At 33.4% G+C, this 16,229-nt stretch overlaps 1 protein-coding gene across 1 annotated transcript in view; it reads left to right on the top strand.

The window, feature by feature from the left end:
- Positions 1 to 16,229, top strand: part of LOC128235438 (uncharacterized) — a 39,817-nt gene that overhangs the window by 4,139 nt on the left and 19,449 nt on the right. The window contains exons 12-33 of the mRNA XM_052950261.1: positions 508 to 676; positions 1,226 to 1,451; positions 3,067 to 3,283; positions 4,962 to 5,168; positions 7,616 to 7,922; positions 8,113 to 8,321; positions 8,432 to 8,615; positions 9,010 to 9,133; positions 9,517 to 9,611; positions 9,873 to 10,064; positions 10,785 to 10,965; positions 11,089 to 11,255; positions 11,542 to 11,669; positions 12,348 to 12,594; positions 12,785 to 12,956; positions 13,303 to 13,540; positions 13,850 to 13,967; positions 14,088 to 14,263; positions 14,410 to 14,569; positions 15,132 to 15,338; positions 15,570 to 15,788; positions 16,005 to 16,164. Of these exons, the coding sequence (XP_052806221.1) occupies positions 508 to 676; positions 1,226 to 1,451; positions 3,067 to 3,283; positions 4,962 to 5,168; positions 7,616 to 7,922; positions 8,113 to 8,321; positions 8,432 to 8,615; positions 9,010 to 9,133; positions 9,517 to 9,611; positions 9,873 to 10,064; positions 10,785 to 10,965; positions 11,089 to 11,255; positions 11,542 to 11,669; positions 12,348 to 12,594; positions 12,785 to 12,956; positions 13,303 to 13,540; positions 13,850 to 13,967; positions 14,088 to 14,263; positions 14,410 to 14,569; positions 15,132 to 15,338; positions 15,570 to 15,788; positions 16,005 to 16,164 (4,103 nt within the window). The remainder of the gene's footprint in view (positions 1 to 507; positions 677 to 1,225; positions 1,452 to 3,066; positions 3,284 to 4,961; positions 5,169 to 7,615; positions 7,923 to 8,112; positions 8,322 to 8,431; positions 8,616 to 9,009; positions 9,134 to 9,516; positions 9,612 to 9,872; positions 10,065 to 10,784; positions 10,966 to 11,088; positions 11,256 to 11,541; positions 11,670 to 12,347; positions 12,595 to 12,784; positions 12,957 to 13,302; positions 13,541 to 13,849; positions 13,968 to 14,087; positions 14,264 to 14,409; positions 14,570 to 15,131; positions 15,339 to 15,569; positions 15,789 to 16,004; positions 16,165 to 16,229) is intronic.

Genomic DNA, 16,229 nt, shown 5'->3' with positions numbered 1-16,229 from the left:
CAGGTTGAGTCAGACATGATCAATATACATGTTCTTGCAGTTGCTTGCTAAATGCTTTCGATATTAAGAAACATAGTATTAACGTGTGCGTGTACGTGCAGCTACATGTACGTATAAACATCAATTTATATAACAATGACAACTACAGAACATGCCCAGTTGACTGAGTTTTTTTAAACCGGTATGTGAAGGCTCGTCGATACTTGTTTGAATTTTTTTCATCGTTCTTATGTACATACTATTTTAAATGTATCACTGTTCACATACCAAGTTCACGTAACGTACGAACAGAAAAAAATGCAAGTACTCATACATGTATTGTACCGCAACCTCTAAATTAACTCTACTAGGAAGGTGTTATAATACCATTGGTTTTCCTCTGCTTATAAGCATGTATTACAATCACACATACGCTGAAGACAGTAAGTTCCTGCGTGTCATTGTAATTTTCGTGCTTAAATATCAAATGCACGTATTATCATAACTTTTTTTGTGTATTTATTTCAGTATTCAGAAGTTATGGAGAAATTACTTTCGGGAAGTTATAAGAATATATTTGAATCATTTGAACTTACTCTAAAAGGGACATTTAGCTTTCCAAAGAAAAATATACGCTTTTTCCCAGAACCTTGGTATCAGTCTATTCCTCTTGGTGGATTTTTGGAAATAACTCTTGGTAAGTATACGTATACAAGACAAAATGTTTACACTCATTTTCTAAATTAATGTGTAATAGATGACGTGTAAAATAGATATAGAACAAATTGTTAAGCACATGCGTGCATAAAAACTAACATTAATAGATAGAAACAGATACCGTGCGGTATTACTTTTACTAATTGGCCCAAAAAAGATCGTTCAGTCCGGTAAGTACATTTTGCAGTTACATTAGTAAGAAAATCAAAGGTAACCAATTCAGATCATAAATTTTCTCCGTTTGATTTGACACTCATGGACAATTATTTTTCTCCGGGTACTCCGGTTTGCCCAACAATGTAGACCATACTCTCGCGTTTAATCGCGCAGTTGAGAGTGATGAATATACTGTTGTAATAAAATGTTTATCAATCGTTGTAAAATATGTAAGTTTAAATCAACATTCCTATTGATGGCTATGGTCAGCCTTGTCAGTTTACAACTTGTAGAGTAGTTATACATAAATCCTCGTGATTGACACAAATACCTTTTCAAATTCAACTAAGGTATAGTACATTTCTTACTACAGAGTTCGATGCCTGGGGTTACTACGGATTAGACGTCGGTTGGCAGGCAAAGATAATAAGCAGATCAGCTGGAGCAACTTTACTCCCATATGCCGGCTTATCAACGTTTTTTGAGGCTGGTATTGGATTCATACTGTACGGAAAACTTAGACTTGAAGGCCAAATTTGTAATATAGACTTTCCTTCTACTGCAGAAATAGGATTTTCAAAGTTTCCACTTGACGTAGGGTAAGCTTTTATTTTATTATATTAATTATTGAACGGCAAGTTTGTATTGAACGGTGTTCCTAGCTTATGAATATAGCACCCGCTTTTATATAAAGATCTAAGTTGATCTTAATAGTAATTTAAATGTATATGTATCGATCGGAATGAAGCTTAAAGCTGCTGTTTTTAAGTAAATGTTATCCGTTCCACATTAAAGAACATTTGTCTGTACAAATATGAACGGTTTAACATAAAGGCCACTCTGTTTAAGCATTATTTTAGTTATGTGTAACTCAACATAATTTTTGTGATCAAAAAGTGTGCTTTCCTTTCCAAGTATAAGTTTAAATAAAAGTCAGTATTTATATGAAAAACTACAGAAACAAGCTCAGTAGCCATAAGTTTAATCATAAACCCGTTTAATGGCACACGGTAAACGCCAAAGACATAGAACATAAAAATAAAATCACAAACAAGAAACATGAACCGACAGCACAAAACTGTGCAAACAACACAGTTCATATATAGTAGTATATAAAAAAACTGGGTACGTTTATCAAGGATTGTTAGGTACCGCCTTGGGACGGTCAGTAAAAGGAAAATTTACTGGGGTTTAAACCAGCTTGCGTGCACAAACTCACTCTTATCCCAACAATCCTGAATAAAGTAAAAACGTAAAAGGTAAATCTTATCAAAATATGCATTAACAGGGAACTTAACAATAAAACAAATAATAAAAAAATAATAATAGGTAAACCTCAAGTATCTCAATGGTTAGGGGTCCCAACTCTATCTGCAGATGAAGGAATACATTTCAAAGTACATAATACAAAAACTTTTCAAAGATACTATGCAGTTATTGTTTGAAACTATGAGCATCACACAAAGTCTGTCTTAGCAAATAAAAGATTTAAAACTTGTGTGATCATAGAGTTTTATTATACAAAGCATCATGGTACTAAAACTGGGAACAAACAAAGAAAACTATTTAAAAAAACGACATGTATTAGCTACACTTTTATTCCTAATGAATACCTTTGAAAGTAAAAATTTAAGAGAAAGAGAAATCACACGCTAGATCATTCTCAGCCAGCCAAAAAAGGTTTTAAAGATAACATGAATCTGCAAAATTTTCATAAAATCAATGCTCTAAAAGTTATGTAAGGACGCCATATTCAACCTTATATTTTGAAGAATATAAGGTTGAATATGGCGTCATCAACAAGCAGGCTCTGCAAAGTACTGTCGTTATATCCACGGTTTAAATAAGTTACAAGCAGTTTATTAAGTATATCTGCCCAACAATATGCTGAAAACATTTTAATTTTATGAATTTCCTTTAAAACATCACCATAAAAATCGGGATGAGTAATACTATTAAAACTCAGCGATATAAAACTACTATTGTACTTTGATCTAATTTTATAATGACTATTAACAAATCTTGAGAAAGTTTTCCTTAATTCATAATATCTGATATTTAATTGTGTTACGCATCAAATATCTAGAAAAATAGGGTCTGTATAACATATAATAATCAAAATGAAAATATTATCATTTATTATCATTATTATAGCCTACATGTTATGTTTGGATTAGTGTATTGGATTAGTGTATTTCATATCTTTTTTTGTAGGATTAAGATGGATCTTAAAATAAAACCATTGAAACTCGAACTGTTTGGTCTAGTTACACTGGAAGTGAACCTATTGTTCGTTCGCTTCAAGAAGACGTTGTTCAAAAAAAGGATTTGGCATTACGAAATGGCTCAAATTTCAACACGTGTGATAGACGCTTCCACGAAGGAAGAAGATGTCAGTCCGCCTGATTTTTCACCAGTTGTATCTAAAACGGTACAGTGTTGTTATGTATTTGTATGGTAATGCAGTGGCTTATTTGTAATCTTCAAGAAAAATCATAGCATTTCATTTTTTTTTACTTTCATATTTTATTGCTTTATCAAGTTTAACTAATATGACAGACAAAAAAATATTTAACCTGTATTTATTGCTTCTTTCAATAAAAACTACGTGGTCACACATTCCCGAGTTTAAAACACCAACATATTGCTGATATGTTTATCTTTACATAAATCACATACCTTTTCGTTTTGAACATCAATTATCAAATAGGTTACATGATAATTCATTACAATTAAAACAAATGTTGTTGTTTCTTGCATTAACCAATAATGTGCGCCTTTAAATGAAATCACTGGTCACTTTCAAGCCCGCACTTATAAATTAGCTATTTTCAGCAGGTGGCATAGCCTAATCATTTTGATGTCTGTGTAGCTAAATAACGATTAAAAGTGGCTGTTAAAACAACAAATACAAAAAAGGCCTCCGTTCTGTCCGTCGGACATTTGTCCGTCCGTACGTCCGTCTGTCCGAAGCTATATCTATGTAACTTTCAACTCATAATAGGTGTGTATTCGCATAGGGCGCTTTTTTACACCGAAGATTCATATTGATTGGACCAGCATCAAAAGAGCCCTTTAAGTAATGATAAAATACAAGAAATGAACTTCAGGCGCTTTTACTTTGTACGAAATCGGTGGGAAGTAATTAAGCTCACACGACTAAATAGTGTACACATTCATTGTGATGGTGCTGTGCAAGATCTGAGTACATGGATTCAGTAACAAAATAGTAATCGAAAATGTCAAGAAGAAATATATAGCAGATTGTGCCATTTTGAACGTAAATTGTATAATTTCTTTAACGCTAACTAGGTAAAGGTCATCTCGTTTTATTTAACATTTAACTATGATGTGTCGGCGATTTGGCCCTTTCATTCTTCGTAAAGAATACCACGCGTTTATGTTTTGTTAAACTTTAAAATGTTGATTTTGTAAACAGAGAACAAAAGGTCGTTGAATTTGAAGTTACTATTATTGGTCGTTTGTTTAAACAAGTATCTCATTCATAATCGTGTTTACAATATAATTGCGATAGGTATTAAAGGAAAAAGTAAAATTCATCACAGTAATGAGACTTAATTCATTTGTAAATTGCATGTACGCTAGAAATATGAATCTATACAATGTAGAAATTTAATTATTTGTCTAAGTATTCAATAATAGACTACCTTTATTTGCATTACTGTATTCTGTCAAGCAAATACCTGTATATTTACTTTTGAACACTTGAGCTATACTTTCAATGCTATTATTAAAGATTCTATTAAATAGTATGTTTTTCTTCGTAATGCAATGTCTGTAAGTTTTATCAAAGGCAGGGCTGTTGGAACAAGCAGCCCCTTACGTTAGATAAATTATCATCATATTTTTAACCACAATAAATGTAAGTTAAAACATATTTAAAAACAAGATATTTGTATTGTCAAGTATGATGGTAATCAAAACCATCGCTTTTGTCGAATCTTCCCGTTGTTGACAGAATCCCTTCAGTGTAACATGTTGTCATCGAGCCAATTAGCTAGCCTTCCATACAGGAAGTTAAGGACTTGTTTACAAAGTCTGCCATTTATTCGTAAAATTAATAAAAAATGTAATGATTCATAATGCAGAGTTCAAGATCTGGACGCGCATTAACAGAATGTGTTTTACGACAAATTGCAAACAGAGACTACACCGAACCAGCGTTTGAAATAGCTGTCAAAGCAGCTGATGACAGAAGCAACGTAAAGTTCTTTTTAGATGTCGGAACATTTCAAGGAGGGAATGATATTGTGTCCAACATGCAATTAGGTGGTTCAGAAACAGTTGTGAAAACGGTAACTATTCATTGAACTCATGCATGTATACATTAATATTTTAATGGCTATTTAGCGCACAAAACTTCGTATTTTGCATACATACATTTGAAATTGTAACATCCCAGCAAATTAAACCAGGTGAAAGAGTGTTATGATACAATAACGATGTAAGACTATTATCGACTTATTCATACTTGAATCACCAGATATATTTCAGAATTTTGTGTTGGGTAATTATATATGGATCATTAGTGCGTTATCATTGCCGTATGTATTGCATCGTACGATTCAATATCACTGACAGATCAATTAGTGCGTTATCGTTGCCCTATTTACTCATCATGCGATTTATTTTAAAGCACTGACATATCAATGTGTGCGTTACCATTGCCCTATTTACTGCATCGTACGATTCCATAGCACTGACAGATCAATTAGTGCGTCACCATTGCCCTATTTACTGCATCGTTCGATTCAACGGTACTGACAGATCAATTAGTGCGTCACCATTGCCCTATTTCTTGCATCGTTCGATTCAACGGTACTGACAGATCAATTAGTGCGTTCGTTGTCATTGCTCTATTTACTGCATCTTATATTCAATAGCACTGACTGATCACCATTAAAACGGAAAGCTTTGAAATTGTTACAAGGGACCTATGTCAAACTTCTAACGCTTGAGTTATCGTTTTACCTAGATGCATGTTTAGACTTATATTGTTATTTTTGCGCTGATCAATCGAGTGAACAAATTATGACATTTTGTGAAATCAGAGCAGTATTCTGTGACATATCTTAACGTTGTATCGCAAAATGGCATAACGGTATTTTAAATAATTATTGTAAAAGTGGCAGTTTCCGTTCCATATTAGTATGACTAACTGATAAGCCAAGTATTGGAAAATATTTTCAGTCTCTTCTGGTATGTTTAATAGGGCTACACTATCTGCTGGACACCCTCGTGGTTGTCTGGTACTATGTCTTACACGGTGACTTTTTCTGCTGAATTTGCTTAAGGTTCGACAAATGGCCCTTTGCACTTCAATTTCTACATTAATGACATTGTTTTTAAAATACAAAAATCAATACGTCCTTTTGCAGAAGACACTTCCTTATACGTCACTGTCGGCGAGTTGGTATCTAATGATGACTTTGAAAAGTTACACATGTAGGCTGAAAGGTTGCGAGTATCATTCAATCAAGCAAAACTGAATCACTATTTATCTTTGGGAAGTCAAAAAGACAGACGCATTAACATAATTGTCTTTGAAAGAGTTTAAATATTTGAATTTTAAATTTCTGGACATGGCATCAACATAGCCAGTTTATCAGAAGGCCTGCATGAAATCGTTTAAATACGTCATTGGGCGATAATCTTGTAAAAAAGATGTATATATATAATGTATTATCCCGCTGTTAGGATATGCAGCCATTGCTTATGATAATCTCAGTTAGGCAAACGCAGACGACCTACAAATGGTTAAGTCACTGCGAACCATTTGCGTTGCAGCACGACTTGCTTCCATATATATTATGTATATTGAGCTAGTCTTGGTCAAAGTACAGACAAAAATATATAAACACGTAAATTATACTTGTTTTGGTGAATACTATTCAGTTACACATGTTTATCTTACTACGCTTATTTCTTCTAAAATTGAAATTACAACCTCCTACCTTCTATGAAACTCGCTAAACATTTGTAGCACTTAATGAAGAATCAAAATTAATTTGAAGCTTCTTCCTGCTATATGTATGGAATACCGAAGCATATCTGTTTATCTTCACAAGTACCGCCTTTCAAGTACAATGTTAACACGAATAAGACCTCAGTTCCTCGATTCCTTTTTGAGGGTGATTGCATATTGAATATCAGGTTGCGTACACAATGCTGTTCATTTAAATAAACTTATTATAAACGTCTTCAACAATTACCTCAATTTTAAATAAGAGAAATTGAAGACATATACCATATCATCACCTGTCCAGTACATCTTTTCCGCAAGTAATCTATGGTAGGACATTTGTCTCATTTAGAACAACTACTGGATCAACGTTCTTCCCCCAAAAAAATCATATTCAAGTTCAACATAACATTCGTCAGAATAAACGCTTCTGATATCCTTACAGCCCGACCTATTTACGTTTATTTATCACTCCTTTTGTTGCTTTCCCTTTTTCTTCCGTGTCTTCTATTGTGTCTATTTCCGACGCGTATTGCCGCATTAGCTATATATTCTAAAGTTCTGCTTCTGTTATCTCGTGATTAATGATATGTATAATACATGTATCACTTATCTACTTTTCATGTATTATAACCACAGTGTATCCTTTTGATTGCGCTGACTCTGAGTACATCTTGAGCTTCAAAATGATTGACATATGATGGCTACTGATTTCAATTCGTCAAGTTTTACTTGTATTTATAGATTATATAATATTTAAACTTCTTTTTCACGATTTAGGAAAGCAACGAGTATCCATCTGGAGTCCCTTTATACTTCATTATGTTCGCGGAAAACAGCGCTGGCTCTAGAAGTTTGCTCAATTGTGAGCTATCTACTTACGATAGCACTCCACCGACTGGGCGTGTAAATGTGGAATTTACATCAACTAGTAACCCTAACATAATTCGAGCTACAATATTAGTTCATGATGATTCGGATATTTCTGAAACGTTAGTTGCGATTGGACTTGGGACCGAACATTACGGTGATCAGTTACTTCGATGGGAACATCTGATGTTAAAAGACAACTCTAATAGAAAATTCGGTAAGCTTTCGAGTAACACATTCCCGTTGAAGTATTTTTTTTTTAAATTAGCGTCATTCAATACTCGTTTGCCGAAATATTTCATTAAAATCAATAGCGTGCTCAACACTATAAAAAAACTAATAATTTGTACATGTATCAATAAGTTGTTCTTAAATGTCTATTTTACAAAGATCTTATTATAAATCAGGAAATCAGCCTTTGGATGAATTCACGCAGTTGCAGGAAGGAAAACTAGTGACTTCTCCAATAAACTTCCTGAATACCGTAACTGCATCTGACTGTGCGCAAGAATGCCTTAAAATACCGCCATGCCATAGTTTTAACTACGACTATGGTCAATCAATGGCATGTGAACTATTACCATCAATGAGGCATTTTGATGAATCTTTGCACATGGTGAGTGTACTTTGTTAAATTTGTTTTTTAAACATAATGAAACTTCGAAGTACTTATATTACCCTGTGGATAATACATGAATTACTTATCATTTTGTTTATCTAAATCAGGACTCGCAGTTCCATCATTTTGAACGATTGTCCAGTGGCAAGTTTGTTGAAATAAGCTATGACTCTTTTGATATGCGACACAATACGCTCCACTTTGTCAACCTAGACGTAACGAACGTCCTTGGGTATAGATCAGTGATTCACAGTCAGGGGATACTGACAGATTTCTCATGCCCCGAACCAGGTAAGCAATTAGTATAAACCTTCGGTTTCAATTATGAATTTTAAAAATTGTACAATCAAACTTGTTTTTAAAAAAATAAATTATAAGCTATTCAACTATATACAAATGTGATGTTTCAAATAACAATTTGTCTCAAACTATGAATACAAATAACTGCGTTATGACGTCAGTAAACAATGACGCTTAAGTAATTGTTCAATGTGAAAAAAATGTGGTATTTGAAACCACAAATTTATGAAGTTCATGTATGCAAGAAAAATATCCGTGTTGATTCTTTGGTTCGAGTTAGAAGCCGATAAAGCGGGTGTTAAATCAGAAATAGTAACTTAGTATCAGAGATGTCAATATTGCATTGGTATGTGATGCTGTGGCAATAAACATTTTGTATTTCAAGGGCTAATATTAAATGGATCGTTGGATGCGTTAAGTTTTGTCAATTGTCATACGCTAGTTCCATCCGACAGACCTGATCTCTCCCGATTTTGCACTGGTCAGACTGCAGTTGTTCCCAATCATCGGTAATTTATTTTATTTTGCTCTTAATATATTGATGTCATATGCATCGTATGAATTATAGCAACAACACTACGACTATATGTCGAATGACATGTCCAGTAGAAAGATAAATGGCGATGTTTTGGCCCGGCTCTGTGGAAACACGTATTAAAGACTAAAATACTAAATTCAGACATATCTAGAAAACAAATATTGACTTTTTAAGATATATTTTAAATTACAATATAGGTGTTATAAAATCATTAATGCTTATGAATGATTTTCGTCGGTCGATTTAATGTTCAAGTGTGACGTCATTTGTGGTAAACAATGTATAAACATCATTCGGAAAGTTATATTAGGATCGCTTTCTATACATTGGTTAATGTAATTGTGTATGCTACAGAACCGTTATCGACGGACCAGGTTCTAGGACTGTGTTTAATGGCGATAATCCTATGACCGAAACATTGTATTCAAGGAGTAATAACTATATAGCCGGTAAATATATGGTGTTTTCTTAAACTGTCAAAGACTCTATTATTCTATTAGAATGTAAAAACTACATTTACTAGACCAGTAACCTAACATATTGACAATGCTTTTTAAAGGCACATGTCAACACCATTGATTAACTGCCACAATTAATTAATAAGGGATGATTTGCTGTTCTGATATGTGTTCAAGTCTTTCAAGCAGTAGTATACAGTTTGGTAAACATAGACGACATTTTTTATAAAACATACGATTTATTATTTATAGCCAACTGGGATGGAATCCATGACAATGAAACAGGTATTTTGGTCTACACATGGTTTGTTGGAAGAAGTGTGTGCGAGGATTCTATTCATCCTGATGTTGACCCACATAAACACCTACTGCATGAATCCCACTGGCGAAACATCGGAATTATATCTTCCTCATCGACAAACAAAAACATATTTCCACTGTCATGTATGTATCATCCCCGAATCAATTTTAATAATAATGTGCTTCATTGGTGTACAGTCGAACCCCGTTGGCTCGAACTCCCAGGAACCGGCGAAAATACATTGAGCCTCGGAAAAATCGACCCAAGCGGAAATTCTTGCCTTGAGAATAAATAAACGGTCCTTAAAATTTAGTTCGAGCCAACGAGGATTTCGAGCCAAGCGAGCTCGAACCAACGGAGTTCGACTATTTACAAACAAGTGGTCAGTGCACTGTTTATGAAATCTTAAGGACTCCCAATAATCCGTAAACAGACGAATGTGTTCAAAAACAAGAATTTGTTTAGGTATCTTACAATTATTGTAAAACATGTTATTACAACATGCGCCTTAGAACAACACAAACTTCATTGCTAGTAAAGAGGCTTAATATGGAGGTAATTGATGTTAAAAAGCGGCGCCATAAATGAAGTCACCTGTTTTATCGCATCTCATATAGGGTTCCATTATAAAATAATGTTTGACCTAAAACATGCAACATTTGAGTGGTATCAGAAATATTCAATATTCTTGCATCCATAGGAATTAAAATGTAATTAAAATGGATAATATCAAGTAATGCTTTAAGAGTATTGATATAATATCGCAGTAAATGTTTTAATCTTCCTTAGCATCATAAAAAACATGCATCCTTTCCAACACTATTCCATAGAGATTATTTACATTATGATTTGTTGATGTTTAGCTGGACGCTACTATGTCTCCGTCCGAGCTATGAACAAAGTTCACTTCGGAGGGTTCCTAGGAACGACAATTTGCCATTCGATACCTTATGTTATCGACATAACGAGTCCATTCATATATGAGATTTACGCCATTAAATACAATGAGGACACATTTCTTGTGTCAGCACTTCATAATTCGACGTAAGTAAAGTCAGTTTTGATAGAATATTTTAATATGATAACGCCTTTCATTTTTTTCTGCTTTAATCGAAGACTTACATTTATTAGTACGTAATATGTCTTTGCACTATGTATTCTTATCAGGGACGAAGAATCAGGTATTGCATACATGGACGCTTGTCTTGGAAGAGATTTATGGAGTTGCAATATTATGAGTTGGGCGCGAAGCTCAACATTGACATTAATTCAGTTTACTTTCCAAATTCCTGACGGAACACCAGCTTGGCTTAGACTTCGAGCAACGAATAATGGTAACGAAAGCTTTATAAGGATGTTTATTTAAAATATGTTTGCTTTTTTGTGTAAAATAATCAATTTAATGTTTTGGATTTGGTCACCTAAATGTTAATGTAAGTGTCTCTATATAAGCAGGAACATATATTTCTCTTATAAAAATAATATATATATATATATATATATATATATATATATATATATATATATATATATATATATATATATATATATCGCAAATACGTACTAACTACATTAACGTGTACACATTCTTTTTTGAACTTTACTTTATGTTTTGTATAGTTGATTTGCATGTAGTGGAAAGGGCGAACCGAGCCATTCTCCTAGATGCGAGTCCACCGATAGCAGGTGTTGTCAATGATGGTGAAATATATTCAGAAGACTTGCAGTTTACAAAGTATTCTGATAAGGTGGGTGTAACTTTGAACAACATGAAATGTCGTGAGATCATTAGGAACTTAAAGTGGAAAAAAAAACTAAATTTAGGCATAAGCAGAAGAACTCTAGAAATTTGATTAGCTAGGAAATGCAGATATATGTGCCATTTGGCACTTTAATATTAACTAAAAGGGTTGATTTAAGCAAGATGCAAAATCCTTTGTTTGAGGGATTTAATTTTTTTTATCTGCACTTCGTTGGCTACGACTGTTATTTTAGTTTGATATTATCATCGGAGGGGCTGCTATATAAATTAATAAAGCCCTTGGGTTGTATAATGATGTTCTGTTTGGGTAGCTGATTGGCCTTTCTAAGCGTGTTAACATGTTCGGGTTTTTTTGGTGATATTTATATAAACACAAACAACTAAATATGCTGCCGATTCATTTTCACAACGATAAGAAGTAACCATGTGGCAAATTAGTAGCCTAGTACTTGCCGGAGAAATTTGCAACCTTGCCCTCCTGAGTTCATATTGCATAAACGCATGAAACAAATACGACTGATTCGTATATGTACATGTTGAATACTAACTTATTAAGAGTAAAATCTGGTTAAACGGTCTGTTCATTCATACATTAGCAAATTACTTGTCTTGGTCACATATCTCTTAGGGCACCGGCATTTTATTTCACAAATATTTTTTTCAGATTTGTACAAACTGGCATGATTTCCATGATCCTGAGTCAGGAATTTCAAAATATGAAATAGGTGTTGGATCTAAACCTGGAATGTTGGACGTTGTTGGGTTGGAAGGTGTTAAACATAACGAACACTTATTTTGTTTTAAACTTCAAGAAAATGAAACTTTAGTACACGATAACGTTTACTACATCACTTTATGGGCGTTTAATGCTGCAACCAATATGAAGAACGTTTCCAAGTCTTCCGACGGAGGTAACACATTCAATTTTAGCCAAGTAACAATAAACATATGCTTTGGAATTCTAGATTATATGACTAACCATAAAAATAGTACAGTATTTACTTCTTTTCATAATTACCTTAGTATGCACTTAATTATCGTTTGCATTCAGAATTTAAATTATTCAATTAAAAAATAAGTATGCAAATACAACTATTTCAGTGAGAGTTGACCTGACGAAACCTTTACAAGGCAATGTTGTCGATGGTGATTTCTCCAACTTTAAAGACAGAAAATACAGCCACTCAAAATCGTCTGTACAGGTACAATGGAACAATTTTCATGATCCCGAATCAGGTATAAGGAGCTATTCTGCATCAGTTGAAAGAAACAGGTAAATGTTACTGTTGCCTGATTTTTATTTCATTTTACGTAAACGTACTTGACCCTTGTCTATTACAATTATAATTTTGAACGATTATACAAAAAAGGTGTACAAAGGAATATTGTTTAATTTAATTCATTCTCAAATATTTAAATCTAAACACGTGTATCGAACCTTGTTTATTGCTTGTATTGTTCAGGTACATGAACGGAATTAATTTGTATTTGCAACATGTGAACAATTTAATTTCACTTTTTTGGTATAAATAAAGGGTATCCACAAATCTTATCCAAATGAATTAAAAGAGTGTAGACGCAAGCGCAAATAACTTACATACGTTTTGTTCAATTTTCAGGGCTGGACAAACAGATGTTGTTAAAACTGAGGATGATATCGATGCTGCTTTGACGTTTGCAGCCTGGAAAAATTTAAATCTTAAACATCTGGATTACATTCGTTCAACAATCATAGCTTTCAATGGGGCCCTTAACGAAAACTCAAATTCCTCAGACGGTATTTTAATAGACCTTACCTCACCAACTTTCGAATTTATATATGATGGGACATCACTTGGTACAGATATCCGATTTCAGGTGTGTAACTGTGTGTAAATATTGCTGTAGCAATTAAACATTTAAGATAGTTTATTAATGTACATAACTTTCTGATAACATACCTTAATTGCTAATAAATTCACCAATAAATTAATTACCCATGGTCTTCAAATCACTTCCAATTAATAATTAAGTTAAATAAAAAGATGTTCAAATGTAATTAATTGCCGGTTTATGTAACACGCACTTTAGTTATTGGTATGCAAATTGTGTTATTTGTTTTTGTAATACTCGTAAGTATAAAATGTAAATAACGTTACTGTGTATCTTTTGCATTTTTATTTGCAGAGCTCTCTGGAGGAATTGTCTGTGAATTATGAGGTGCAAGATATTGACTCTGGTATTGTCGAGTTGAAAGCTCAAATTCATATCGTAAATCAAGGTTTTACAAAACAATTGTATCCGGGTAAGCAGAAAAATAAAATTATGGTATTTATTTGACTGATGTCATCTCTCTTGACTTCCTTTATTTAAGCTAGTGATAGTACGAGTATGTATTGTTAATAATAAATTTATACCTCAAAAGGAGGAAGCGGTGAATGGATTGTGCTTGAAAACCCCAAAACAACCGTCTTCACCAAAGAAAATTTACAACTTACTCTTGGATCCAAGTACAAATTTAGATTTGGAGCTGTCAATGGTGCAGGACTCACGGCAATTTTTGAATCAGATGGAGTGATTACAGATAATACCCAACCAGAGGTTGATAGCTTTGTTATGCAATTAAGCTTGAAATTGTGTACTTTAAGTTTTTATTTGCGTATGAATGAATTAAATTTAAGTTATTGATTTTATTTTGTAAAATTTATGCATCAAAAGCAAGGATATGTGTTAACGTTTGTTTTTAGCTTGAACATCTAGAAGTTGGAGTTCTCAGTGGAGACGATGAAGAAATTGTATTCGGATACGTTTGGCAGGCTGATCACGATGGCATAAAGGCGTCGTGGGTATCAAGTGACCATGAGTCGGGAATCATAGGTGTCCGATTTGCTGTTGGCACAACGCCAGGTTTGTTCATATCCAATGATGGTTACACGTCTATAAAATGAATCATTCAGATTAAATATATTACAATTCATAATCAATGCTAAAAAATGATATTTCACTAAAGTAATGAATTGCGGAATTGATGTCAATATCGGAGTGTGGACGAAATTGGGATGGTCAAAGTGTGTGGAGTCCGAATAATTGTTAAAAATATTTCATTTCATTTAAGAAAACCTAACAGTAATCCTTCTTACCCATTCTGTACGACCCACTTGTAACCTGAAACATTTTATCAAACGACGTCACAATCACGCGGGAAAAGATCAACCACTTGCAGAAAACTTTTAAACAAAATATTAAAACACTAATGACAACAATACATTTAACATTTCATTAATTAACACTTTCTTACGGGACTTTCTGACTCAATACAAACAAAAAAGGTCAATGTATCAAAAATATTGTTATACGATGATTGGCGATCCGAAGATGTTGCGAAATCGGATGATAATAGCAATTGCCGAATGGCAGTTTATTAAAGGAATGGAAGTTGGGGTGTTCATATAATATATTCTATATGTAGGGTCAGACGATGTCTTAGGTTGGACCACACAGGAGAAGTATTCAAAGGATGCATATCTACCTTGTGTGCTTACTGACACTGATTTGTCTGATAGCAACAATTACTTTCCTGTGTATTTTGTATCACTTGCAACTCAAAATGGTGCTGGCTTGTGGAGTCCAGTTAAAACATCTACGCCTATCGTTGTTGTACCGGAAGATGTCACGGGTACAACACAATTTGCCTTTGTTTGATAGTTTGATTTGGTTATTGAATATTGGAATACATTTAAAAAATATGGAATATTTGATTCAATGTTGGTAACGTCTGGTATTTATTTCGTACTCTAAAAAACGTTCCGTCGAACAAATACATTTCTTAAAAAGGTTATTATAATTGTATTCTAACTGTTTATTATTAAAAAATATGTGTTGAGTACATGATAATTTGTGCTCACAGGTATAGCTGTTGACGGTCCAAGGGGAGGCATTTCAAATGACATTGATTATCAGGGTGATATGCATACCGTAACAATGAGTTTCAGTGGATTTAAAAGTTCTCTACATGGCATACAAACATATGATTGGGCAATAGGAACTACTCCACAAGGAGAAGATGTCCAACCGTATCTGGAATATGCAATACGACATTCTGAGACAGAAGTGTCTGACCTTCATGGTAGGTGTTAGAATTTATTTCAACTTGATTTAATCACGTTTATGGTTCAGTGATGCGTTACTAAGTAAAGTTCGATAAAATTAACTTGTATACCGTTAATAGTCTTGAATCCATATGTACGTTTTAATGTTCATATTTATGTAAATAAGTTCACATATGAAATAAATTTTAACTTTAATACTATGAAGAATATGTTTCGATTTAATCGTTTCATAGGAATAGGAAACGAAGGACAAGCCCAAGTTACGGTGGATATCGAACCGAAGAAAACATATTTTACCACACTCAGAGCTATAACAAATGCTGGAAATATTTTGCAAACGAAAACAGACGGTTTTATTGTGGACACTACACCTCCAAATATTAATATCCTAACGTAAGTGTTAGAAGTTTGATCTATGTCTGTAACTTTTTATTAAATATGAACTAGTTTCAAAATCA

This window comes from Mya arenaria, chromosome 5, assembly GCF_026914265.1.
Source record: "Mya arenaria isolate MELC-2E11 chromosome 5, ASM2691426v1".
In the NCBI taxonomy this organism is placed as follows: domain Eukaryota; kingdom Metazoa; phylum Mollusca; class Bivalvia; order Myida; family Myidae; genus Mya; species Mya arenaria.
Note: the sequence above shows the minus strand (reverse complement) of the source record. Positions and strands in the feature narration are given on the sequence as shown.